This window comes from Sus scrofa, chromosome 2 (genome assembly GCF_054392235.1).
Source record: "Sus scrofa isolate SSC_HxYL_T2T_F1_AM1 chromosome 2, Sscrofa_HxYL_maternal_Yorkshire_Landrace_v2.0, whole genome shotgun sequence".
Taxonomy (NCBI): Eukaryota; Metazoa; Chordata; class Mammalia; order Artiodactyla; family Suidae; genus Sus; species Sus scrofa.
The window spans coordinates 6320102-6343769 of record NC_139384.1 but is presented as its reverse complement, the minus strand read 5'-3'; the positions used below and the strand labels follow the sequence as shown (position 1 = coordinate 6343769).

Here is a 23668-nt window from a genome sequence, read left to right as displayed (position 1 = left end):
CCGGAAATATTTCCCGAGCAGTGAGACCACAGAAAGCTGCCCGGCTTCCCGCAAAGCAACCGGAAAGGAGCGCCTCCTAAACGCACGCTGGCGCGCCGCCCCCTCAACCCCGGCCCAATCTCAACTCTATGACTTCACGCGGCTAGAGGTGCCCAATGTAATTTTGGGCTTTTTTTTTAAGGCGGCTCTTGAGGCGACCCGGAAGCGGAAGTGGGGCGAAAGTTCTAGCGGGTCGAGGCATCCGCAGGAGCGGCCGGGTGGCGGGAGAGGCCGTTACGGGAACCGGAGCTGCGGGTGAGTGCGAGCCGCGGTGCAGGGCCCAAGCTGGAGACTGGCGGAGGCGCGGGGAAGAGAAGGGGAAAGGCGCCTCAAGCACTGCGGCGGGCCAGAGGATGCGCCCTCGGAGAGGGATCGGCCGGGGCGCGGCGCGCGAGCGCAGAGGCGCGGGGAGGGGGCGGGGCGCGGCGCGCTGGGGGCGGGGCCGGCGGCGTGGGGCGCGGCGGGAGCCCTGGCGTGCAGCCCGCCGGGCTGGAGAAGCCGCTTCGCTTCTGCTTTGTGATTAGCTGGCGGGCCGGGTGGGACAGAGTCCTTCATTTGCTTTACGGGCCAGGTAGCCGTTGCAGGCAGGGTCAGTGCCACTTGGGCCCAGCCAAGGTCACCGAGGAGTGACAATTTCAGGGCGAGCCCTGGGTCCTGACAGACTCTTGGAATCTTGACTCTGCTCTGCGTGCGCCACCTGTTAGAGCAAGATAGTGTTGCCTCTGGGGTGGTACCGAAACCAGCTCCTGCAAGGAGTGGAAGAGATTTCTCTTTTGAATAGTGAGGAAAAGACTCCTTAGGCTTCGCTTTTTTCGTCCGTGAAGTGGGGGGAGAAGCGAGTAAGCTTCTGCGATGACTGGTCGAGCGTCCTCTTAACTGTGAGATTGGTAGTGGGCCCTCAGGAGTTCCCGGGTTTTCAGCCCTAACCTGCCTTTTCTTGGGATTCTCAGGTTAAGCTTGATCAAGATGACAACTTCCCAAAAGCACCGAGATTTCGTGGCAGAGCCCATGGGGGAAAAGCCAGTGGGAAGCCTGGCCGGGATTGGTGACGTACTGGGCAAGAAGCTGGAGGAAAGGGGCTTTGACAAGGTGTGGGGTGGCTGCGTGCAGCTGGGGAGGGCTGAGGATGGCCTCCTGGGCTCTTTCCTGGCAGCTGGGGAGGGAGGAGAGTGAGTGGACCCGTTGGGGGTGTGCAGTGGCATGTAATCTGCGGGGATAGCCAGAGCCGGCCCTGCTTCCTAGGCTGAAGGCCTCGTTCCTGGTCCGCAGAGCACCTAGCAGCATGCCCTTTCCTCTGCCTGTCTTGCAGGCCTATGTGGTCCTTGGCCAGTTTCTGGTGCTCAAGAAAGATGAAGACCTCTTCCGGGAATGGCTGAAGGACACGTGTGGCGCCAATGCCAAGCAGTCGCGGGACTGCTTCGGGTGCCTCCGGGAGTGGTGTGATGCCTTCTTGTGATGCCCTCCGGGGAGCCCCCGACCCCAAGCCCCAGCATTGAGTCTCCAGAGTTTGCAGCCAAGCCAGGACTCCTCCCCCATCCTCTACAAAGGAAAAGATTGCTGTTGTGTGCACTTCCAACGTACTCCAGCATCTTTTGGGAGTTCTCTCCCCTCACCATGTCACCTTTTTTGGAATTCTCACACTTGCATGCATCTCCCTTCTCCTTTCCTTGCCAGTTTCATGTCAGCAATTACCAGCTTTTCTGAGTGAATTCCTGGTCCTGGCCCTTACCCCTACCCTCACTTCTGATCTGTTTTATGCCATGTTTGGCCCTCTTTTTGGCAGAACAGTTCCTGTCCTTGTAAAGTTTTCTAAATCAATAAAGTCAGTGGCCTTCATGCCTGGGCTCTGTCCATGGAAAGCAGGTGGGCTGGGAGCTCCCTGTTCCCCAGGGCCCGGCCAGGTTTGCCACACTCCTTATCAGTGCACGTCGAAACCGGCAGCTTCTGGCTCCAGAGGGCAGCCATCCTGGCCACGTGGGCCTTGGGCCAGGTGCCTCGGAGTGTCTCAATCCCTTAGTGATGTGGGAGAGGGTGTGGGTTGATCCCTTCCTGGGGTCCAGGTGGGCTGGGGTGTTCCAGATGTCAGCGTGGTCAGCTGGGCTAGGCAGCACCTGGTGGAAGACAGTTGGAGTCAGCGCTGCCAGGAAAAGGGTGGACCAGATGTGGGCGAGGGTTTACCTGATAATCGTCATGTGCTCTCCTGGCCTCCGGTAGGAGTGGACAGGGTTTTTGCAATCTGCCCTGTTCTCTTAGGCTTAGGCGGGAGCAGCGGGGGTGTGGGTGGGGGGGGGGGGTGAGCTTGAGTTAGGCTTCTATTTGGTGCATGTTTGTCCTGTTCTGTGTTTTTTTGTTTCTGTCTTTTAGGGCCACACCCATGGCATATGGACATTCCCAGGCTAGTAGTTGAATCCGAGCTACAGCTGCCAGTCTACACAACAGCTCATGGTAACGCAGGATCCTTAACCCACTGAGTGAAGCCAGGGACTGAACCCACAGCCTCATGGCTACCAGTTGGGTTTGTTACCGCTGAGTCACAGTGGGAACTCTGACCTGTTAGTTGTTGATTGTTTAAGGTGAACGGGGTCTACAGCTAAGATCTTTGCAGATTTTTTTTTTTTTTTTTTTTAAACGCCACGCTTGTGGCATATGAAAGTTCCCAGGCCAGGAGTCGAATCAAAGCTATAGCCAGCCTACACCACAGCCACTGCAACATTGGTTCCAAGCCACATCTGTGACCTACACTGCAGCTTGTAGTGTTGGATCCTTAACCTACTGAGCCACAACAGGAACTCCTGCAGATTTTTTTCCTTTTAAAATAACAAACAGTTATTTCTCTTTCACTGGCAGGGAAACTAGAGGCTCAGAGAGGCTGAGAAACCTGTGTGGATTTACCTCTAGGAAGCAGCCAGAGTGGTCTTCAGAACGTAGTGTAAAAACTCATGAACACTGAGAGTCCTGGCCTTTCCGAGACTCAGTTTTCCCACCTGGAGATGAGGTCGTAAGGATCAGATGCAGTGCTGGCGTCTTTGAGGAACTACTTGCTTACAGAATTTTTCTCAGCTTTACAGTCTAGTGAAGAGAGAAGTGACAGGTGATAAATACAGAAATTCAGGTAATGTGAGATTTCCATGGTTTCAGGGTAGGGAAAGATTTCAAAAAGTTGGTGAATTTAGCTCTATTATAGAAACTGCTCATCTAAAGTTCCCTCAAGTTACCTTTTTTATTTTTTTAATTTTTTTTTGTCTTTTTGCTGTTTCTTGGGCCGCTCCCGCGGCATATGGAGGTTCCCAGGCTAGGGGTCAAATCGGAGCTGTAGCCAGCGGCCTACGCCAGAGCCACAGCAACGCGGGATCCGAGCCGCGTCTGCAACCTACACCACAGCTCACGGCAACGCCGGATCGTTAACCCACTGAGCAAGGGCAGGGACTGAACCCGCAACCTCATGGTTCCCAGTCGGATTCATGAACCCCTGCACCACGACGGGAACTCCTCAAGGTACCTTTATAGAGTGCAGGGATTTCCCTGTGGTGCAGTGGGTTGAGGGTCTGGTGTTGTCACTGCAGCAGCTCAGGTCCCTGCTGTGGTGCAGGCTTGATCCGAGGCCTGGAAACTTCTGCATGCCATGGGTGCCGTCAACAAACATTTTAAAACAAAACAAATGATACAATAGGGAAATGGGCAAAAGATCTGAGGGGGAACCACAGAGCAATACCCAAATGGTGAATAAGATTTGTCACCTGTCAGAAGGTGCTCGGTCACCCAGAAGAGCAAACAAGGTGCTTTTATATGCTTGGGGGATTGGCAGAGTACGTGGAAGTCAGACAATACCGACTTCCACGTACTCTGATGAAATGGAGCAACAGGACCTGATAAGCAGTTGGTGGGAGTGTGGATTGGTATGAACAGTTGGGCGTCTCCCAGTAAAACTGGAGACCCACCCTGTGAGCCAGCAGTTCCGCTCCTGGGGCTGTGACAGACACTGCACACCTGCACCAGAGCCAGCGTTCCCAGCAGGTCTGTTTATAAGAGCCCCCAGCTGGCACGGTAGCTCTAATGGCTGCCATTGCCAGTGAAAAGGACCAGGAGACAGTACACCAGGTGAACCGCAGGTGACACTGAGCTGACGAAAGGAAGCTTCAAATGGTGTGATCCCGTTCACGGAGTCAGTTCTTGCTTAGGGGTCACTACCTAGGTGGTAAAACTAGAAGAAGAGAAAAAATGAAAGGCTTACTAAAAAAGCTGACCGAAAAAAAAAAGTCGGGGGCGATTGCCTTTGGCGGGGGTGGGGTCGGGGGGTGAATGCAGGTGTGATGCCTGGGAGCACTTGGGGCTGGGAGTGGCAGTTCACATTTCTTGACCTGGCCTGGTGCTGATGTAGGCATTGACTCCATTTATTGGTTAAGCTGAACAGATAGATAGGTTCTGTGTGCTTTTTTATATACGAGCTACATCAGAGTAGTAGAAAAGAGTGACCAAAAAGAGGGTAGAACAATTAGATGATTAGTCAGAAAGCAGGACAGGGAGTTCCCACTGTGGCACAGCAGGTTAAGGATCTGGCATTGCCACAGCCGTGGCATAGGTCTCAGCTGCGGTTCAGATTGGATCCCTGGCCTGGGGACTTCCATATGGTATGGGTGTGGCCACAAGATTTTTTTTAAGAGAGAGGATGGTTATTAGTGATGAAGCTTCAATGCAAGCCTGGGCCTGGGAAGGTAAGGGGCCTCCCCACCAAAGGTCGCCAGGTGGCCAGCGCTGGGCCCAGCTTGTGTTACAGGCCGCTTCCTGGAAGGTGGCCGTGTGAAGGCCAGACCGAAGTGGTAATACGGGCTGTCCCTCAAGTTGCAGGCCATGCTGTTTCTGATGTTATTCTGGGTGGGTCCGGAGTCACCTTGGAGTCCCTTCAGCCTTGACCCTGGTGCTGTGATGCCGTCACACAGGCCCGAAGTGCTTGGTCGGGGGCTGGGCAGGGCCCCCTCAGCCTCCCCCCTTGGCCCTGGCACTGCAGGATTGTTGCTGGCGCTCTGTGAGGTAATGGAGACTCCCCCTCCTCCACGACGCCCTCCCGTGACTCCTGCCTGGCCTGGCTCTGCCGCCCGCCTGTGGCTCTGGCCCCGGGCCTGCCTGGCAGAGCCCTGTGGGACGAGCTGCCTGCTCTGCTTTCTGTCTTGGGCTCTTCCCTGCCTCACCCACAGGCTCTGTGACTGAAGAGACGGAAGCCTGCCCTCCCACCTCTCCCTCGGGCTCAGGTGGGCCCCGAACCCTTGATCTGGCCGCCTCAGCGCATCCCACCCCACTTCCTGCATCAGTCCTGGAGCAGCAGGAGACAAAGGGTGTCTAGAACGTAACTTGCAACTTCTCAGAGACCCAGCCCCGTCCCCAGCAGGACAAAGGGAGAAAGCCACCCTGGGTGGGGGGGACAGGAGGCAGCTTATCTAGTGTCAGCCACACTGGCCTGTGGGACGCGCCTGGCCTGGGTGGGCCTGGAAGTCAGCAAATTTGGACCCAGGGTTCCCCTTCCTGGCTCTCCCAGCTGGAGCTTGACCCCCAAGGCTTGGGGCCAGCCCACCCCACGCACTTTGGGGTGCTGCCACCCCAGAAAGGAAGGAGGGGAAGGTGACAGGACCCAAGCCTCACCTTGCGGCCCGCCCCAGCTGAGGCCCCAAAGCTGTGAAAAGCTCCCGTTTCATGCACTTGCTCTTGGCCGCAGCCCCTCCCCGTTGCCTCCTCCCTGCAGGGACCTAGCGCTCCCTCTCCTGTCACTTCTGCCCTTGACGGATGGTAGTGCGACAGAGCCCGCCAGGCCCAGATCTGCCCTTCAATTCCTTCTTTCCTCACTGTGTGACCTGAATTGTAGACTTTTTTTTTTTTTTTTCCCCCTTCTGGCTTCATTCCCATCATGCAAGGTCCTAGGCCCCAGGCTGAGCCCTCCCCGAAGCAGTGACACCACCAGATCCTTAATCCATGGAGCCCCTCGGGAATTCCCCTTGCTGTGTGACCTGGAGCCAGTTGCTGCGCTTCTCTGAGCCTCAGTCTCTTCCTCTCTCAGCTGGTGCAGGGTTGTGAAGATTCAAGCAGCTCATGACTGTGAACCCCCTGGCACTTGGGAGCGCTCATCCCCGAAGGCAGCTTTAATCATGACTGGGTCTCAGCTGTCCTTCCCTCAGCTCCCTTTCCAGGACGTAGTCCCATAGGGAAAGGGGAGGAGAGCCCTGGGAATAGCTGTGGCCCAGCTTAAGTTTCAAGGAATAGGGTTCTGGGAGCAGAGGAAGGCCCTGGGCGACATTCCCACGAGGAAGGGGTATCAGACGAGGCCCACCCTGGTCAGCGAGACCCACTGGCCAGGGGCAAGATGGGGGGGGGAACCTGAGTTGGGATGTCTGGGCCACAAAAAAACTGAAAGCCATGCCCCATGGCCAGTGGGGCTGGCCACACCTGGCCCAGGCCTCCTGGAAGCCAGAGTGGTCCAGACTAAAGATGGAGTCCAGGCGAAGACTTTTCCAGATGAGACCAAGCTCTGGGAAAACGCTCCCAGGCCGCCCCCAGCCCCAGGGAGCCTCCCGCTGCACAGCAGACCTCGTCTCCCTGAGGAGCCTTGCAGAACTCACACACCAGGATGCTGGATGTGGGGGCCACCCCAGGCTCCACCACTGACCCTTCCCCTTTGACCTCTCATTTCCTCCTGGTCTCGCCGCCCATGGCTCTGGCCCCGGGGCCCACCCAGCAAAGCCCTGTGAGACATGCTGGCTGCTCTGCTTTCTGTCATGGGCCCTTCGCTGCCTCACCCACAGACTCTGCCCTCCCCTCTCCCTCAGGCGGAGGTGATAGAAGCAAGTCAGAAAGAGAAGGACAAATAGCATGTGACATCACCTATATGTGGAATCTAAAATATGACAAAAATCCACCTATCTGTGAAACAAAAACAGACTCGGAGAGCAGACTTGTGGTTGCCAAGGGGAGGAGGCGCAGGGAGGGAAGGGCTGGGAGTGTGGGACTAGCAGAGGTGAGCCATCATATATATACAGGATGGAGAAACATCCGTACTGTACAGCACGGGGAACTATATTCCGTATTCTGTGATAAACCGTAACCGAAAAGAATATATATCTCTGAGTCATTTTGCTGTACAGCAGAAATTAACATTGTATAAGAAAGCTTTTTTAAAAAAAAATGTTATGGTTACCCCTGCCTGGTGTGGGATTCCTGGGCTAGGGATTGAATCTGAGCCACCGCTGCACAGATGTTCCTTTAACCCACTATGCTGGCCCGGGGATCAAACCCGTGCCTCCAACCAAGCAACCCAAGTGGCTGCAGTCAGATTCTTCACCCACTGTGCCACAGCAGGAACTCCTAACACAACATTGTAAATCAACTATACTTCAGTAAAAAAGAAAGTTAAAGGAGTAATAATCACTGCTTCTGCCGAGCTGTTACGAGGATGAGGGAACATATGTTGAGTCCCTGGTGCAAGGCCTGGCACATATCAGGAGCCTGATAATTGTTCATTTCTCTTCCCCATCCCTCTTGTCTAAGATGCCGCTTCTAGCTGTGTGACCTTAGACAAGTGTCCTGACCTCTCTGATTAACTTTCTTCATCTGCAAAATGAGAACGATGCTTACTACCTCAGGGTGCCTGTGAGAACAGACAAGTGGGTGAAAAGTCTTTGGAAATTATGAGGTTGGATGCAAAAGATCTATTGGTGTCAGTGCAAAGGAATGACAGGTAGGCCAGGGACAAGTGAGCTGGGGACCCACTGGCCCTTGGTGAATCAGAGGCCTTGGCTGTTGGAGAATAAATGTGGCCGTGGCTGCCTTCCAGGTGATGGAGCCGCCGCCTCTGGAGAACCAGAGGCGGCTCCTGGCTGCTCGAGGCTGTCTCTCCATTCTCCCCGCTGTGTAGTGGTCCTGGGCCTCTTAAGCCCCCGCTCCCAGGTTCTCCCAAGTTCTCTCAGGTTGGGTTCCTGCCTGGCCTTGGCCTCCGCATCAAGCCAAGCTCTTTCCTGCTCTCCCACAAACCGGTCTGTCCCTTTAAGGCAGACACCTGAGCCCGCAACAAACTTGTGACTGTTCCTTGGCATCCCAAGCTTGTTTTTCACAGCTGGGCTGAGGGGGTGGGGTAGCAGCCAGACTGGGCAGTGAACACTCTCTGATCCTGTCTCCCAGGGAGAAATCCCTGCCTTTCCCGCCCTGGGAGTCTGAGAGGCCGAGATTGGGGGTGGCGGGGGAGGGGGAGATGCTGGATGCTTACTCATAATATCCGTCACAATAATAGCTACCACTTAATTAAGCACCAACACTTGTTGGGTACTGAAAGCCACACCTCTCCCAAGTCCCAGGTAAGCTCCCTGGAGGCCCTAAGGCAGGGACAAGATCTTAGTGTCCCAAGTGAAAAAGCCCCACCTCCCCCTGGCAGCAGGTAATCAAAAGTACAAACTCCCCTGAATTCTAAAATACTAATTCTAAAGAATTCCAGGAGTTCCCATTTGTGGCTCAATGGGTTAAGAACTCCACTAGTATCCGTGAGGATGCAGGAACCATCCCTGGCCTCACTCAGTGGGTTAAGGAGGTGTAGATCGCAGATGCAACTCGGATTGGATCTGGCGTGGCTGTGGCTGTGGCGTAGGCTGGCAGCTGCAGCTCTGATTTAACTCCTAGCCCGGGAACTTCCCTATGCCGTGGGCTCCCCCCCACCCCCACACACAAAAAAGGAAATGATTCCAAAACAGCCAGAACTTTCCCAGTTCCCTGGGGGTGCAGCTGGTTAAGCTTCTAGCATTGCCACTGCTGTGGTTCTGGTCACCACTGTGACGTGGGTTCAATCTCTGGTACAGGAATTTTCACATGCTATGGGCACGGCCGGAAAAAAAAAAAAAAAAAAAAACCAGACTTTTCCCATGTTGACTACTTCAATGTTGTTTTTTATGTTACCAGATTATTTAAAAAAAAAATCATAGCCCTATTTGTCTGGTACCCCCAGCACACGCCCAGTTTACCTGTGGGTGACCCAGCCTCTGGCCATTACTGTCAGCATAATCCTAAAGGTGACCTTGTTTCAGGTGAGGACATTGAGGGTCACGGAGGTCGAGGGGCTTTGCCCCCGGCAGTAAGTGGTGGAGGTGGGACCACCCACACCCCTCCTTCTGGCCAGTTCTCATCCTTTGGGCTCAGTCTGGCTTGAGCGCTCCGATTTGCGTTAGACTGCCAGGGCTCAAAAGCCAGTGTCACCATTTACGATTTACCAGGTGATGTCCTTACACACAAGTCATTGTTCCCCTCTGCGTCCTGTTTACCTGCTGTCCTGAGGATTCCCACATCCCGCTGGTGGTGAGGATGAAAGAGCCCCAGGCTCAGCGCGGTAGCATCTCCTACTTACCTGCTGTTTATATAGCACCTTGCCCACCCTCTGCACGTCTTGAAGCCTTACAGCTACCCATTTCGCAGAGGGGGAAACTGAGGTAGTGGGTGTTAAATAACTTCTCCAAAGTTGCACGGTGAGAGAGTTCAGAGCTTGCTGGGTAGCTGTTGTTGGTATTTCATACTGGATGGGTCTCTGTGAACTGTCCCAGCGGTGGCACTTGTTGCGGGGCGGGGCTGGCGCTGTCGTTTCCCTCACCAGAGGCGTGCCCTGGAGGGCAGGCAGCATCGGGGTGTATCGTGACACACAGATGTGCTGGGTCCTGTCAGTTGTCCCCCCTGGCACCGGGAAGGCGGCCTCCCCCACAGGACCGCCCAGGCCTGGCGATCCCTCCCCGGCCCGCGGGGGCGCGCGGCGGGCAGCGGGCGGGGCCGGGCGGGGCCAGCGGAGCCGGTAAAAGCGGCGCGCACCGCGGCCCGACACCGGTGACCATGGCGCGCCACAGCCTCCCGCTCTCAATGGGCCTGGCCCTGCTCGCGTTCTGCCTGCTGGCGCTGCCCCGCGACGCCCGGGGCCGGCCCGGGGAGCGCAGGGTGGGAGAGCCGCAGGACCTGTCGCCCAGCGACCCGCAGGTGCAGCACGCAGCGCAGGTGGCGGTGGCCAACTACAACATGGGCAGCAACAGCCTCTACTACTTCCGCGACACCACCATCCTCCGGGCGCAGAGCCAGGTGCCAGGCGGGGCGGGGCGGGGGCGCTGGGCTGCCAGTGAGGCAAGGGAGGCTCCCTGCTAGGTGGCATTTTTTTTTTTTTTAATTTTTTTGGCTGTACCTGTGGCAAGGAAGTTCCTGGGTCAGGGGTTGAACCCTAGCAGCAGCTGCGACCCAGCCACAGCTGTGTGATGCCAGGTCCTTAACCCACTGCACAGTGGCCGAGGATCCCAACCTGCGCCTCAGCCGCAACCCGAGCTGCTGCAGAGACAATGCCAGATCCTTACCCCCTGTGCCACAGCGGGAATTCCCAGGATGGCATTTTAATACAATATATTTTTCAAAATCCAGTGAATGCCCCAGATTCACAATGGAATATCTAAATGTCAGATAAGATCCAACCTTGAATTCCCATGGCTACCTCACCAGCCTCACACTAGTCCCTGCGCCCTGGGCAGGTGGGGGTGGGGGTGAGGGAGATGGGGCAGCTGTGTGAACTTGGGTCTCAGCCTCCTGCATGGCCCAGCCTCTGCCCCTCTCCCCAGGGATTCCCCCCAGAACACCCCTCCCTATCCCCCCATTGCCCCATGCCGGGTCTGAAACCCGGCTAGAGTGCCGGCTACATCCCAGAGGGTCATGGGAGATTGGAGGATTTGGAGAGGGGAGGGCTCCCAGCACCCCTGACCTGCGCCAACCTCTGTCCCAGCTGGTGGCTGGCATCAAGTACTACCTGACCTTGGAGATGGGGAGCACAGCCTGCCGGAAGAATGCCGTGGCTGGAGACCGCATAGACCTTGCCACCTGCCCTCTGGCTGTGGGAGCACAGCAGGAGGTAACAGCCCTGCCCACAGGCCAGGTTGGCCTGGTCAGCCAGCAGCCAGCCCCCTCGGGTTGTCCAGGCTGAACTGGTCAGGCTGGCCCGGCAGATGTCTGGCCGAACCGGTTCCGCCTCCCAAATGACTCAGCCCCCCCCCACCCCCTGCCGCCCCCGGCCAGGGAGAGGATGCAGACAGGAGACTGGGGCTTCCCCTGGAGTGAGGGGGTGGGCTGGTAAGATCTGGGATCTGGACCTGGCCATCTAGCTCCATGTCCCTTCGGCCAGTGACTGCCTTTCTGGTGTCGCGGAGTGTCGCAGGTACAGGGCAGACTGTTGGGAGGCAGAGGGCCTGGGCCTGCACTCACGTCTCGTTCCTCATGTTCCATCTGCAGAAGCTGCGCTGTGACTTTGAGATCCTTGTGGTTCCCTGGCAGAACTCCTCCCAACTTCTAAAGCAGGACTGTGTGTCCCTGTAGCCGACCCCTGTGGGCAAGGGGTGGAGGGGGAGAGCGGGTGGGTCTGGGCAGGAGTGGGTGCATCTGTGGAGGGCACTTCAGATCCCTGTGATATCTGTGGTAATAAACTGCTAGCACTGCTTCTTGCAAGGGTCTGTCCTGAGTGCCTCCCTCCTCCTCCCTCTCCCTCTTGTTGCTCCTGACACCCCCTTCCGCAGACTGGTGCCCATACCGCCCCCTGCTGAGCTTCTGCTCTTTCAGCCCAGACAGTGCTAAAGGTGCAAAGTTCAGGTCCCAAATTTGGAGTCCCCTGGACACCCCAGCATCACAGACGTGGAGGAATAGACCTCCAGAGGCTCCCAGTATTCTCAGGGTTTAGGGTGGGAGGCAAAGTCACAAGAGGGGGATGCTGGCCCAAGGCTGGAAAGGGACCGCAGCTCGTGAAGACGGGGGCCTGAGTCCAGCTCCCTCTCAGCTGCCAGGACGACTCAGGGGCACATGCGGGGTTAGCTGGCCCCAGACCCCGAGCTCTCAGCCTGCGAGGTTCTTGTCCCAGCATGTGGCCCAGAGATGGCAGAGCCCCTGCCAGGGGAGAGAGCATAGGCGCTGGGACAGTGGCTGTCAAGTACACGCGGTAGACCACAGGCCAGGAGGACTCCCCAGTGCTTTGCGCTGAGCAAGAGCCCTAGAAGGGGCTGGCAGGGCAAGCTAAAGGGTCAAGGTCAAATCCACTGTCGGTAGGCGGGATGAGAGGACAGATGCAATTTCACGTCATTTCAAGAAAATAAAGTTGGAACATTTTTTGCGCATCTGAATGTGTGTCTGGAATGAACACTTACCACACACACACTCAAAACTTCTCAAGACACCAGACGGCATACACACGACACAGACACACAAACCCACCACACACACTTAGATTGCTCCCAGACACCACGCATATATCCAGAAACACACACACACACACACTTAACCTAGCAACCAAGAAGCATACACGCACACAGAAGCAACACCCCCCGCCCCCTGGGGGGGCAATCGGGGATTTAACACAGACGCCTGAGCACACAGCCCCAGGGGCCCACATGCCCTATCCAGAGCTGTCCCTCAGAGGCACAAACACCCATGCCTGGCAGACTCGCTGCCCAGTGTCAGGACTTGGTGAGGAATAGCCCCAGCTGCTGAGGGGCTCCTCTACCCACCGCCGGCCTGGGCTAAGTGGCAGGAAATGCTTGTTGACTGAATGTGTGAGGTGTGGAGTGAGACAAGGCCCGGAGATGTTTGCCAGGTGGCCTCTCCTCCCCTGGAATCTGTTTCTAACCCCCGGACGGCGTCTCCTCCACACAGCCTATCCCCGGGCCAGTGCCAGCCCACCCCCTGGGCCCCGGGGAGGAGAGGTGCTGCTCCTGGGCCGGGGCCTGGACACTTCCCGGTGGTCTGGTCCAGACTGCAGGTAGCGGGGTGGCTGGCAAAACTGTCCCCCCTCAGCCCCCACTCTGAGGTCCTGCTCCCAGCGTCCTCCAGCTCCCGCCACCCGGAGGGCTGAGGTGGATGTCGGAGATGGTGGAGGACCGCCCTCTGGCTGGGCTTGAGCTTGACTTGGTGCTCGTGCTCCACTGCCATCCTGGGCACCTGCCCAGGCTCGGGCTGAAAGCAGGGGACTCACCCGCAGCCTTCCTCCCACACACCCCGCTCCTGCCCCGAGGCCAGAAGGACTGGAGCAGCACCCCCCAACCCCGCGCCCCCCAAGGCTCTTTAACCCGACCCCAGGCAGGGCAGGTATGGCCACGGTTGCTGACTTCTGAGCACACGCTACCCCCATCAAGCTGGCACCTTTATAACGGATGCTCAGGGTGCAGCTAGGCTCTGAGCCCCCATTTCTGGAGCCTCCTGCTCCCCCAGGCCCCGAGCCTGACCCTGTTCTCCTGTCTCCTGGGCCGACAGGCCTTGCTCCCCAAGGCAGGGTGGCTGCCCGCTCTCCTCCAGCACCAAGCCTGGCTGACTTTTCATGTTTTGTTTTTGGCTGCTGCTGCTGCTAGGCCTGGCCAGGATGCCAGGCCCTGGTGGGGAGGAGGGGACCCAAGGACAGAGCCGTACACTGGCGAGGCTCATGCACGCGTGCACACACACACTCGAGGTGCACAGGCACACGCTCCCGTCCCTGTGCCCTGGCCCGGCAGTGAGGACCCAGAACCGCTTGGGGTTTGAAAACTCTGTTGGTGCCCAGGCCTGCAGGCCCAACGATCTTTCCAGCAGATCTGGGGACTTGTCCCGACCCACCCGGTGGGCAGGGGCTGACGTCTGGACCCAGACTCTCTTGGAGGGTCACTTCCTGAAGTCCTCTTCTCCAGCCTGTGGGGGCGGGGGGAGGGTAGGAAGTGATGGGGGGTGCCAGCTTCAGCCTCCCCAGGGGCCCGCTGTTCCTCAGGTCCCCCCTCAAACCGCCAAGCCCCGCCTTCCAGTACCCTCCCCCTCTCCCCGGCGCCTCCTGTCCAGTCCTGGCGGGTTTACCTCAAAGGCGGTGTCCACAATCTCATCGATGACAGAGGCTTGGGAGCGGAATTTCTGCTGGTATTGCTCCACCCCCGCCACCAGCTGCAGGAAGTGGAACAGGAGCTCCTGCTGCCTGGCAGGGGTGGGTGGGTGGGCAGAGGTGGAAGGAAAGGCTGGGCAGGCCCCTCAGCCCCAGGGCCCCCAGGCGGCTCTTCTGGCTTATCTCCCCGTCCCCCCCATCACCCCCCTCCTCATCTCCCCCGGCCTCCCCAGTGTCCCTCCTTTTCCATGGCCCGGCCCCGCCCCCACCATCCGCCCGCAGCACACACAGCCTCCGACGATTATCTGCCCGCCACCCGTCCCTCCAACCGTCCACCCATCTGCTTGCCTCTCCAGCTACCCCACACTGACTCATGCACCCGTTCCACCACCTGCCCGCCCACCCACCCGGCTCGCTAGCCATTTACTCACCCATCGGATGGCCCCACCCTTTCCCTCCCTCACCCACCCTTCCATCCACCTGTTCCTCCCGGGCCCCGCCCCCTTCGCGCGTCAGTCATCCACCAACCCCCACCCCCACCCACACGGATGCCCATTCATTCATTCCTTCAGGGCCAGCCCATCTTATCAATCCACCCATCAAGCAACACTGAAATCTGCAAGGTGAAGACACAGAAACCAACCAGCCCCTGTGCTCAAGAACTGTCTGCGGCAGAGCCAGGAGGCAAACCTAGTGTGTTTACACTTGTGATAAGCGTACACACGGGGCCCCGGGGGGCCCCAGGAGAGGGAAACCTCACCCCGAATTGGGGGTCAGGAAAGGCTTCGGGAGGAAGTGTCACCGAGTTGGAAAGACACTTGAGGGTTTGCGGAGCTCAGGCAGGGCTCCTGGTGCTGCAAGGTCCACGGATAGTGGGGAGTGGGGGGGGGGCCTCGGGAAAGGAGGTTTTAGAGAACGGATGACCAATCGGAAGGTGCAGATATCCAGGGAAGGTGGAGGCAAGCTAGGGGAGGGGGGCCCTGTACGGCTGTAAACACACAGAAGGTAGGAAAAGCCAAAACTTTTGTTTTTCTTCCTCTTATGGCCGCACCCGAGGCACATGGAAGTTCTCAGGCTAGGGGCTGAATTAGAGCTATAACCGCCGGCCTACACCACAGCCACAGCCACAGCAAAGCGGGATCTGAGCCACATCTATGACCTACACCACAGCTCATGGCAATGCTGGATCCTTAACCCACTGAGCAAGGCCAGGGATAGAACCCGCATCCTTATGGACATTAGTTGGGTTTGTTACCACTGAGCCACAGTGGGAACTCCCAAAACTCTTTTTTTTTTTGCTTGCTTTTTAGGGCCACACCTGTGGCATATGGAGGTTCCCAGGCCAGGGGTCAAATATGAGCTACAGCTGCTGGCCTACACCACAGCCACAGCAACGCAGGATCCGCGCTGTGTCTGCGACCTACACTGCAGCTCACGGCAACGCCAGATCCTTCACCCACTGAGCGAGGCCAGAGATCAAACCCACATCCTCATGGCTACTAGTCGGGTTCATTTCTGCTGCGCCACAACAGGAACTCCCTCAGCTCTTCCAACACCTGAGCCTGCTGTCAGCTTGCAGCCAGTCTGCCTGAGGTGGATGGGGCCAGCTTTCTCAGAGAAGGCTCTCTGGGGAACCAGGCCTGAGAGCCAGGGAGCAGAGTCTGGGTGAAGGACCCAGCCAGCAGCATGGCCACAAGTTCCCAGCTGTCCCGGTTCAGCCCTTCCCTGACAGTGACAAGAAGAGCTGTTGTCCACCGGTCTCCCGGGCCTTTACCCAAGCTGTTCTCCAATCCGCCCTCCTGGTCCCTCCACCCTCCTGGCCCCGAGCAGCTCTTTAGAGGTGGGGCCCTCACAGGCAGGGGCTTGTCTGTGTCCTCTTGGGCCTCTGGAGACCTCGCAGAACCTGGCCCAGGGCAAGGATTGGGATTGGGGATCCTTCTCGAGTCGAGATAAGCAGAATCCCTGCTCCTCCAGCCTCTCTCCGCTGCCCCTACCCTGGGCCCTGGGCTCTCATGACCCTTCAGGCGCTGCTGATGGGCTTCCCTTGGTGGCACAAGGTGACTCTGGTTGCACGGAAGCCATTCAAGGTCTCCTCTCCCCACCGGCCGCCGGCCGGGCCCCAGACCTCTCCCTTGGGTCTGAGGCCTCCTCCCCTTCGCATCTCCTTACCTCTCAGTCAAGCTTCCAAATTTTTTCTCAATGAGCTGCTTCTGCATGGTGTGTTCGCTCATCACCTCCTCTGGCTCTGGATGCCGAGAAAGGGGAGGTCAGAATGCCGCTCATGGGAGTTCCTGTTGTGGCTCAGCGATGACGAACCCGACTAGTATCCATGTGGATGCGGGTTTGACCCCCGGCCTCGCTCAGTGGGTGAAGGATCTGGCATTGCTGTGGCTGTGGTGTAGACCAGCAGCTGTAGCTCTGATTTGAACCCTAGCCTGGAAACTTCTTTATGCTGCAGGTGCAGCCCTAACCAAGAAAAAAAAAAAAGATGCCACCTGCACTGGGTAGGAGCAGAGGAAAACCCATGTGTCAAAGAGATTGCTTCTGGGGCATGGAGTGTGTTTTGCTTTTTTGTCTGTCCATCAGCCATTCCCTCTTCTGGTAAAAATCTCCCATTTTGCCCGAGGAACCACTCCTACACCTTTCCCAGCATGCTGTCCAGCTGGGGTTGGCCTGCTCCCCAGCTCCCAGGACATGTGACTCAAGCCTGGCCAATCAGAATAGCCTATCCTTTTGACTCTAGCGATTGGTTCAGAAATAGCCGAGTGATTAACCTGAGCAAGGAGATTCATTTCTGGGACTTTGTTGGAACTGCTAGGAGAAGAGGACCTCTCTGCTGCGAGAGCTAGGGATAGCTAAACTGTGAGGATTTGGGACTAGGGTTGCAGGTGGTCATTTTCCCATTGCAAAGGGAGAAGCACCCGAAGCCTAAATACAAAATCACACAGAGAGCTACAGAGCAGAGAGATGGAAGGAGACCAAATCTCAACCATCACTGAGTCCTGGATCCAGCCATTCCTGAAAGCCCACACACTCTCAAGTTGCTAAGTAATTTGAGACAATTAATTCCTCTTTTTGCTTAAGCTTTGCACTGGATGTCCCTGATGGAGAGGGCGGGTGCGGGGCCAGGTGACCTCTGACGGCCTTTATCCTCTGAACCAAACAGTGGGATTCTTGAGCTCAGATTCTAAAGTTCTGAAGATCTTTAAACTGGAGACAAAGCCATTGGCCCAAACTCTATTCACCCAGAAGGTCAGGTGTGTGTACAGGAAACTTCTTCTTTTTTTTTTTTGTTTTTGTTTTTTTGTCTTTTAGGGCCATACCCACAGCAACATGTGTTCTCGTGGATCCTAGTCAGGTTCATTAACCACTGAGCCACACAGGGGACTCCTGTCATAGAGCTCTTTGAGCACAGTTCTAAGCTCGGCAGTTTCTCCTGAGTCTCAGATTCTGCCCGGGGAAGGAGGGCAGATGCGTGTACCTGCCTCGATGAGCTCTGTCAGCGAGTCATCCAGCAGCTTCTCATGGATCTGGGCAGCCTTCCGGGAAGAAGAGGCCTCCGTCCTGCCACCGTCCCATGTCTGCCGGTCTGTGGAGCAACCTCCTCCCTCCCCTCCAGCTTCTGCGCCCCCTGCTCCCCGTGTTCTCCTGATGGGTCCACGGCGCACCCCCACCCCCCGCCCCCGCTCGGTACCTCCTGCTTCTCTTTCTCCAGGCCTTTGAGCAGGGCCATCTGGAAGTTATCCACCAGGACGGCGATCACCAGGCTGGGGCGGGAGACAGGATGCTCTCAGAGAGGGGGCCGGAGGGGAGGCCCGGTACCCTCCTTTGGATTCGTGGCGGCAGAACCTTGGTGAGAGGGGAGGGGAGGGAGCGCCGAGGGGTTAGGCTGGGGGAGAGGAGCTGGGGGGGGGGGGGAGCGCGCAGGGGCGGGTCCTCACTTGAGGAAGATGAAGTATTGGATGATGATGTAAATCATGAGAATGGGGATGATGTACCAGGCGCCTGGGAGAGAGGGGTCGTGTGAGCTGCGCGTGCCTTGCCAGCCCTCACCGCACCCCCGCCAGCGGCCTCGGAAGCCCTTGGGGTCTGCCCACCCAGCCAGCCCCCGCCCTGCACCCACCCTGGGCCCGGCTGTCCAGGTAGATGAGGGACCAGTCGTCCAGCGTGAGCAGGGTGAAGAGCGTGAAGATGGTGGTGAGGATGCTCTGGAAGCGCTTGGGGTCCGAGTGGCGGAACAGGGCTCGGAGCACCACGGAGAACAGGACTGGCCGTTCAGGACCACGCCAGGCTCACAGGTCCGACCCCCCGTCGTCTCCCCCCGCCCCCCCGGTCCTAGTCCCTCCCCCGGCTTCGTCCCCGCCCCCACCCCCCAGCCCCGGTCCTAGTCCCTCCCCCGGCTTCGTCCACGCCCCCACCCCCCGCCCCCCCGGTCCTAGTCCCTCCCCCGGCTTCGTCCCCGCCCCCACCCCCCGGCCCCGAGGCACAGGATGCAGAGGCAGGTGAACATGAGGATGAGGATGGCGGTGATGGACGGCAAGGACCGGGCCAGGGTCCCCGTCACTTTCTGGAGGCTGGTCAGGAAGCTGCGGGCAGAGGGTGAGAGGGAGGCTGCATCAGCAAGGGCAGGGATCCGTGCCCAGCAGCCAGAGCTGGCACTGCGGCAGGAGGTCCTGGCCCCCCCTCTGGAAAATGAAGCGATGGATCCTGGTGGAGCGCAGGGAGGCTTATCAGAAAGGCAGGCTGGAGTCTGCAGGCTCCCTGGGCCTGGCGCCCTGAACGAGTCACGGCTGATCTGTGGGAGCCCAGGCCTGTGTCCCCTCTGGCTTCAGGGTCCCCACACCAGGGCAGGCAGCTGTGGTCCCGCTGACCTGAGCCTCCGCAGGACCCGAATAGCCCGCAAAGCTCGCAGGCTTTTAAAGACCTTGAAGATCCGGAAGACACTCAGGCTGTAGACCGCGCGCGTGGGAGAGGGAGAGTAGAGCTGCAGGAGCGTGAAGTCCAGCACAGCCATGGCCATGATGAAGAAATCTGCAGGCGCGGGGGGCCCGTGTCACAGGTTCCTGCCTGGGCCCCTCGTCTAGGCTCACAGCCTCCCAGCGCCAACACCCTGTTGCCCCTGGCAGTTCAGAGGCTCCCACCACACACACACACACACACACACACACACACATGCCCCATCGCTACCCACCCAGGTTGTTCCAGGGGTCACAAAAATACTTGAAGCCCAGAGCAATGATCTTGAGCACAGCTTCCACTACATAGATGCAAAGGAAGATGGAGTCCAAGGCCATGAAGTACCACTCTGTGGGGACACAGGGATGGGGGTGGTGTCGCTCAGCCCTTCCCTCCTCCTCTCCGCTGGAACCTCACACAGGGAGATCCTGGCTCTGCCCAGTGGCTGTGTGTTAACTGCTCTGTGCCTCACGGGTAAAACGGTGAGAGTCACAATCTGCCTGGTGGGTTTTCTTAAGCACTAGATACATTCAACATAGTAAAGGGCTTAGAACGGAGCCTAAAAGAGCTTGCAAGAAATATCAGCCACTCTTCTTCTTTCCTTAACGTGTGGGCCCTGGGGCAGGTCCTTTCTTTCACTCGGATCCCCAGGGCTTTAGGAGCTGTCTTCCCAGGTTTCCCCCTCTGGCCCCTCCAGGGCATCCTTTTCACCGACTCCGGGCCCTTCTAGCCCACCTGGCTTCTGGGCATCCTTCCTGGGCACAGGGGCGTCGTTGGAGCTGACACGCCACCTGGTGGATGTAGCTGCAAACAGCACATCCTCAAGGTCAGAGGGCTTTTCTGTCTGTCTCTGGCTGGCTGGTTGATTTCGGCAAAAGTCTCTGAGCTTCACTCTAAGGCTGGGCAATGCCACCTACTTCCCAGGGTGAGGCTCAAATGCTCTAAGTCATACAAATCACCCGGCACTTGTCAGGCCCTCAGGAGGCCTGAAACAGCATCAATGGTCTGCTTCTGGGCTCTTACCGCCCCGGATCTCGACCTCGGCGAAGGTCTGGGCCACGAGCATGACAGTGTTGAGGCAGATGATGAAGACGATGAAGGCTTCAAAGACCAGGGACTCGGTCAGTTTCCTGAGCATCCTCTGCAGGCCCCAAAGGATGTGACTTAATTTTTCCCACAGACAGTAGCAGAGGTCCACAGGGTGCACCTTCTTGTGGGGTCTTGGGACTCGGCCAGCTGTAAGGGGGCAGGAAAACCAAGCCTGTCGGGGGTGGGGGGATCCTGGGTACCCTCCCAGGCCTGCCTGCTTGCTGGCTGTGAGCTCACTCAAGCGCCTCCATGCTAGTCCTGCGCTGATATTGGGGCCACAGGCTTGTCCCTTCCCTGGCAAATGCCAGCTTGCTTGGGACTTGAGGTCTGCCTGAGCATGTCTTGAGGGCTTAGGCTCCTACTCATACATACTGTTCTTTTTTTTTTAGGGCCTCACTCATGGCATATGGAGGTTCCCAGGCTAAGGTCTAATCGGAGCTGTAGCTGCCCACCACAGCCACAGCAACACGGGATCTAAGCCTCGTCTGCAACCTACACCACAGCTCACAGCAACGCCGGATCCTTAACCCACTGAGCAAGGCCAGGGATGGAACCCGCAAACCTCATGGTTCCTAGTTGGATCCGTTAACCACTGTGCCATGACGGGAACTCCCGCTTTCACTTTAGACAAGAGGAAATGTTTGAGGAGTGAGATTGCCAATGAGTAAAGCAGTGACTGCCTGAACAAACAAATGACAGTCTGAAAAGGTGCATATTCTGCGAAGAATAGATGGGCTGATAGGCAGCCAGGCGAGTGAATGACTAGCCAGTGGAATACACATGCAGCCGAAGACAAGCCTCGAGCGAGACCTGGGGAAGGAGGTGCAGGGCCTGCGTAGAGCCTGGAATCTGGGCCAAACAGCAGGAGGTGGGGGGTGGGGGGCGGCCGAAAAAGACTCACTTTTGCGGTTCTGAATCTGCTCGTCCTCTTCAGGCCAGCTTTCGGAGGTTTTGGAGGAGGACTCCTGCGGGTGGACTTTGCTGGAGGTCTGGGAGGAGGGTGCGCGAACTCTGCCCCCGGACTGAACCAAGGTCAAGGCCGAGCTCTTCTTTTCTGGCTCGATGGGTCGGAGGGCCATGGAGTGAAAGTAGGAAGAGCCGAGGGAGGCTGAGCCCTCACTGGAGAACATGTGTGAGTCAAAGAGGTGGGAGTCACCGCGGTGGAACGCCTCATAAAGGGGGTCTCCCTGGAGGTAGCCGTCAGAGTGCACGCTGTGGTGGCGCTGCTTGGGGTGGCGCTCCCTGGGGTGGCGCTCCCCGTGGTGACCACGGTGGCCATGGTGGTGCTCGTTGTGGGAGGGAGGGAGGCCTTGGTGGTAGGACCCCATGATGGGAGACCTTCCGTGGTGCTGGGCTTTGTGATGATGGTGCCCGCCGTGACGAGAGGCCTCACTGTGGTGGGGGGCACCAGGCTGGGGGGACTCTTTATGGTGGTCGGGCTCACCTGGGTGATGGAACCTGCTAGGGTGGGGAACCTCCCTGTGTTGAAACTCGCCATGGTGGTAGGACTCCCTGGGGCGGTGGGGCCCCCCAGAGGGGTGGGACTCTTTGGGGTGCTGGGGTCCCCTGGGATGGCTCCTGCTACCATGACGATGCTCCTTGTCAAAGCGGTCCTGCTCATAGTTCTGGTGGGAGAGGACGGTGCCATGGGATGGGGAGGGGTGGGCTCCGCCTTGACGGTGGGCCTCGCCACCGCCACCGCGGGGAGTGTGCGGGGAGTGGTGGGAGGAGGCGTTGTCATGGAAGTCTTGGAACGCCTCAGGATGGTGAGATCTGCCAACGCGGTGGGACTCGCGACGGTGATGGGAATGGGACTCGCGATGGTGGTCGACTCGTCCCTGAGCTGCCCGGTGGTGTGGGGTCGATGTGCCCGGGCGAGAGAACGCATCCCAGTCCTGCGTGTCTGCCTCCTTCTGAGCCTTTGCAGCCATCGAGGGTTGATTCGGGACTATGCTGGGAAACCGGGAATGAGGGAAGCTCAAGACGGGGGCCCAAAAGACCCTTTTCCTGGGTTGCCTTTCTCACCAAAGCTGTGGCACTGGGGCTTCGCGGAACACCTGGCTTCTCTTGGAATTCTCCCCTCTGTGATGTCACAAGGAAGCCCCTTCCCAGGCCTCGTTCCCAAATACTTCCTCCTGGGCTCCAAATCAGAATCAAGGATCCTGTATCTTTTTTTTTTTGGTCTTTTTAGGGCTGCACCTGCGGCATATGGAGGTTCCCAGGCTAGGGGTCGAATTAGAGCTGCAGCTGCCGGCCTACAGCCCAGCCACAGCAACACCAGATCCGAGCTATGTCTGTGACCTACACCACAGCTCATGGCAATGCCAGATCCTTCACCCACTGAGTGAGGCCAGGGATCCAACTTGCATCCTCATGGGTACTAAGGTTCTTAATCCACTGAGCCACAACGGGAACTCCTGCGGTATCACTTCTTGTTTATAACTTGGCAGGGGCGGAGAGACAATTCCAGGAGTTTCCACTTGGCCCTTTTTTACCACAACAGTCCACACTGCAGAGGCAGGGAACCAACGGGAGGGAGTGTCTGCCAGCAACTGAGTACTAATCTCGAAGTCAGTTCTGGGATGGGGGATACAACACAGCAGGAGTCCGTGGGCCTCGGGAATGTGACCTTTCATCTCTAAAGGCCTTCGGTGCTAATTGGTCTCTGTGGGTAATAATACTCAAGTTAACAACATCTGAAGCTGCAGTGAATTTGGACAGTGTCGTTTGAGCTCCGCTGGAACTGTCTCCCAGAATTCTTTCCTGCAGAGTTCTGACTTAGAGTGGACCACAAGTGACATTTTGTGTAAGATTTGGAAAGAAGAAGCAAAGCAGGAGCTGTATCCCTTCCCCCCACCCCCGCCCCTGGAAGGTTGGTGCAGGGACACCAGAAGCGGTGGCCCCCCACAGTGACCCTTTATCTGCTAGCTCACTGCGTCAGTGTGGGCCAGCAGCTGAGTCCACAGCTCCTCCAGCTACTCCTTTGTTTTTTAAGGCCTCAACCACAGCATGTGGAATTTTCCCGGCCAGGGATCAAACCTGCACCACAGCAGTGGCAATGCTGGATCCTTAACCTCTAGGCCACCAGGGAACTCCCAGCTTCTGCTACTCTTGGTCCAGGTGCATGTTGAGCTCCCTGACGGAGTGCCAGCTTCTCCCGAGGGTCATCTGCTTCATTAAACTCGGAGGTTTAGATACAGCGAGAGACTGCCCTGGGTGCTGGCCCACCGAGTGGGGGCTAGCTCGTCCTCACAGGGGCCAGTCTGCTTCCCCCACCTCACAACGCATTCATTCCAACTGTCTGCCTGCTGCCTCTTAGCTTCAGCCCCAGAAACAAAGACTGCAGTCTTGTATAATCAATCCTCATGGTTATGTAGGGTTTTACCCCCATGATACATCCCCCCCACACCCCGCCCCCCGAGAGCCCCAGGTGTGGCATATGTAAGTTCCAGGCTAGGAGTTGAATTGGAGCAGCAGGGGCCAGCCTACACCACAGTCACAGCAACCTGAGATCTGAGCTGAGTCTGTGACCTACACCACAGCTCACAGCAATGAGGGGTCCTTAACCTTCTGAGTGAGGCCAGGGATTGAATCTGCATCCCCCTGGATACTAGTCGGGTTCGATTCCGCTGAGCCACAAGGGGAACTCCCATAACTCTTTACTATATATAATCACTCCTGGTAATTTTGTTTCTGTGGTTAAATCCTGCCTGTATCAGT

General features: G+C 57.6%; 3 protein-coding genes across 7 annotated transcripts; 2 read left to right on the top strand and 1 right to left on the bottom strand.

Annotated features, from left to right (window-relative positions):
- Positions 1-206: 206 nt before the first annotated feature.
- Positions 207-1875, top strand: BANF1 (BAF nuclear assembly factor 1). 5 transcript variants are annotated; one of them, XM_005660673.4, is made up of 3 exons: positions 207-294; positions 990-1128; positions 1349-1875. In XM_005660673.4, exons 2-3 carry the CDS (start codon positions 1006-1008, stop codon positions 1493-1495), a joined length of 270 nt encoding a protein of 89 aa, XP_005660730.1. In that variant the 5' UTR covers positions 207-294; positions 990-1005; the 3' UTR covers positions 1496-1875. The 5 variants fall into 5 exon arrangements, with proteins under 5 accessions (XP_005660730.1, XP_003122559.1, XP_003122561.1 ...); XM_003122511.4 differs by lacking the exon at positions 207-294 and adding an exon at positions 502-610; XM_003122513.3 differs by lacking the exon at positions 207-294 and adding an exon at positions 502-628.
- A 7997-nt stretch (positions 1876-9872) lies between these two features.
- Positions 9873-11523, top strand: CST6 (cystatin E/M). Its single transcript, XM_003353767.3, has 3 exons — positions 9873-10122; positions 10808-10933; positions 11311-11523. Exons 1-3 carry the CDS (start codon positions 9883-9885, stop codon positions 11392-11394), a joined length of 450 nt encoding a protein of 149 aa, XP_003353815.1. The 5' UTR covers positions 9873-9882; the 3' UTR covers positions 11395-11523.
- Positions 11524-13567: 2044 nt separating this feature from the next.
- CATSPER1 (cation channel sperm associated 1) lies at positions 13568-21977 on the bottom strand (the record flags this gene model as incomplete). Its single annotated transcript, NM_001244257.1, is given in 12 exon segments — positions 13568-13722; positions 13882-13996; positions 16073-16148; positions 17385-17442; positions 17598-17670; positions 17845-17908; positions 18027-18170; positions 18398-18489; positions 18775-18934; positions 19095-19208; positions 19883-20095; positions 20850-21977. Coding segments are annotated over 12 exon segments (2166 nt in total). The 5' UTR covers positions 21880-21977.
- Between the last annotated feature and the right edge of the window lie 1691 nt (positions 21978-23668).

Coding starts and splice junctions, on each gene's coding strand:
- CST6 (XM_003353767.3), top strand. CDS start 9,883: ATGGCGCGCCACAGCCTCCCGCTCTCAATGGGCCTGGCCCTGCTCGCG. Junction 10,123..10,807: donor TCCTCCGGGCGCAGAGCCAG/GTGCCAGGCGGG, acceptor CCTCTGTCCCAG/CTGGTGGCTGGCATCAAGTA. Junction 10,934..11,310: donor CTGTGGGAGCACAGCAGGAG/GTAACAGCCCTG, acceptor TTCCATCTGCAG/AAGCTGCGCTGTGACTTTGA.
- BANF1 (XM_005660673.4), top strand. CDS start 1,006: ATGACAACTTCCCAAAAGCACCGAGATTTCGTGGCAGAGCCCATGGGG. Junction 1,129..1,348: donor AGGAAAGGGGCTTTGACAAG/GTGTGGGGTGGC, acceptor CCTGTCTTGCAG/GCCTATGTGGTCCTTGGCCA.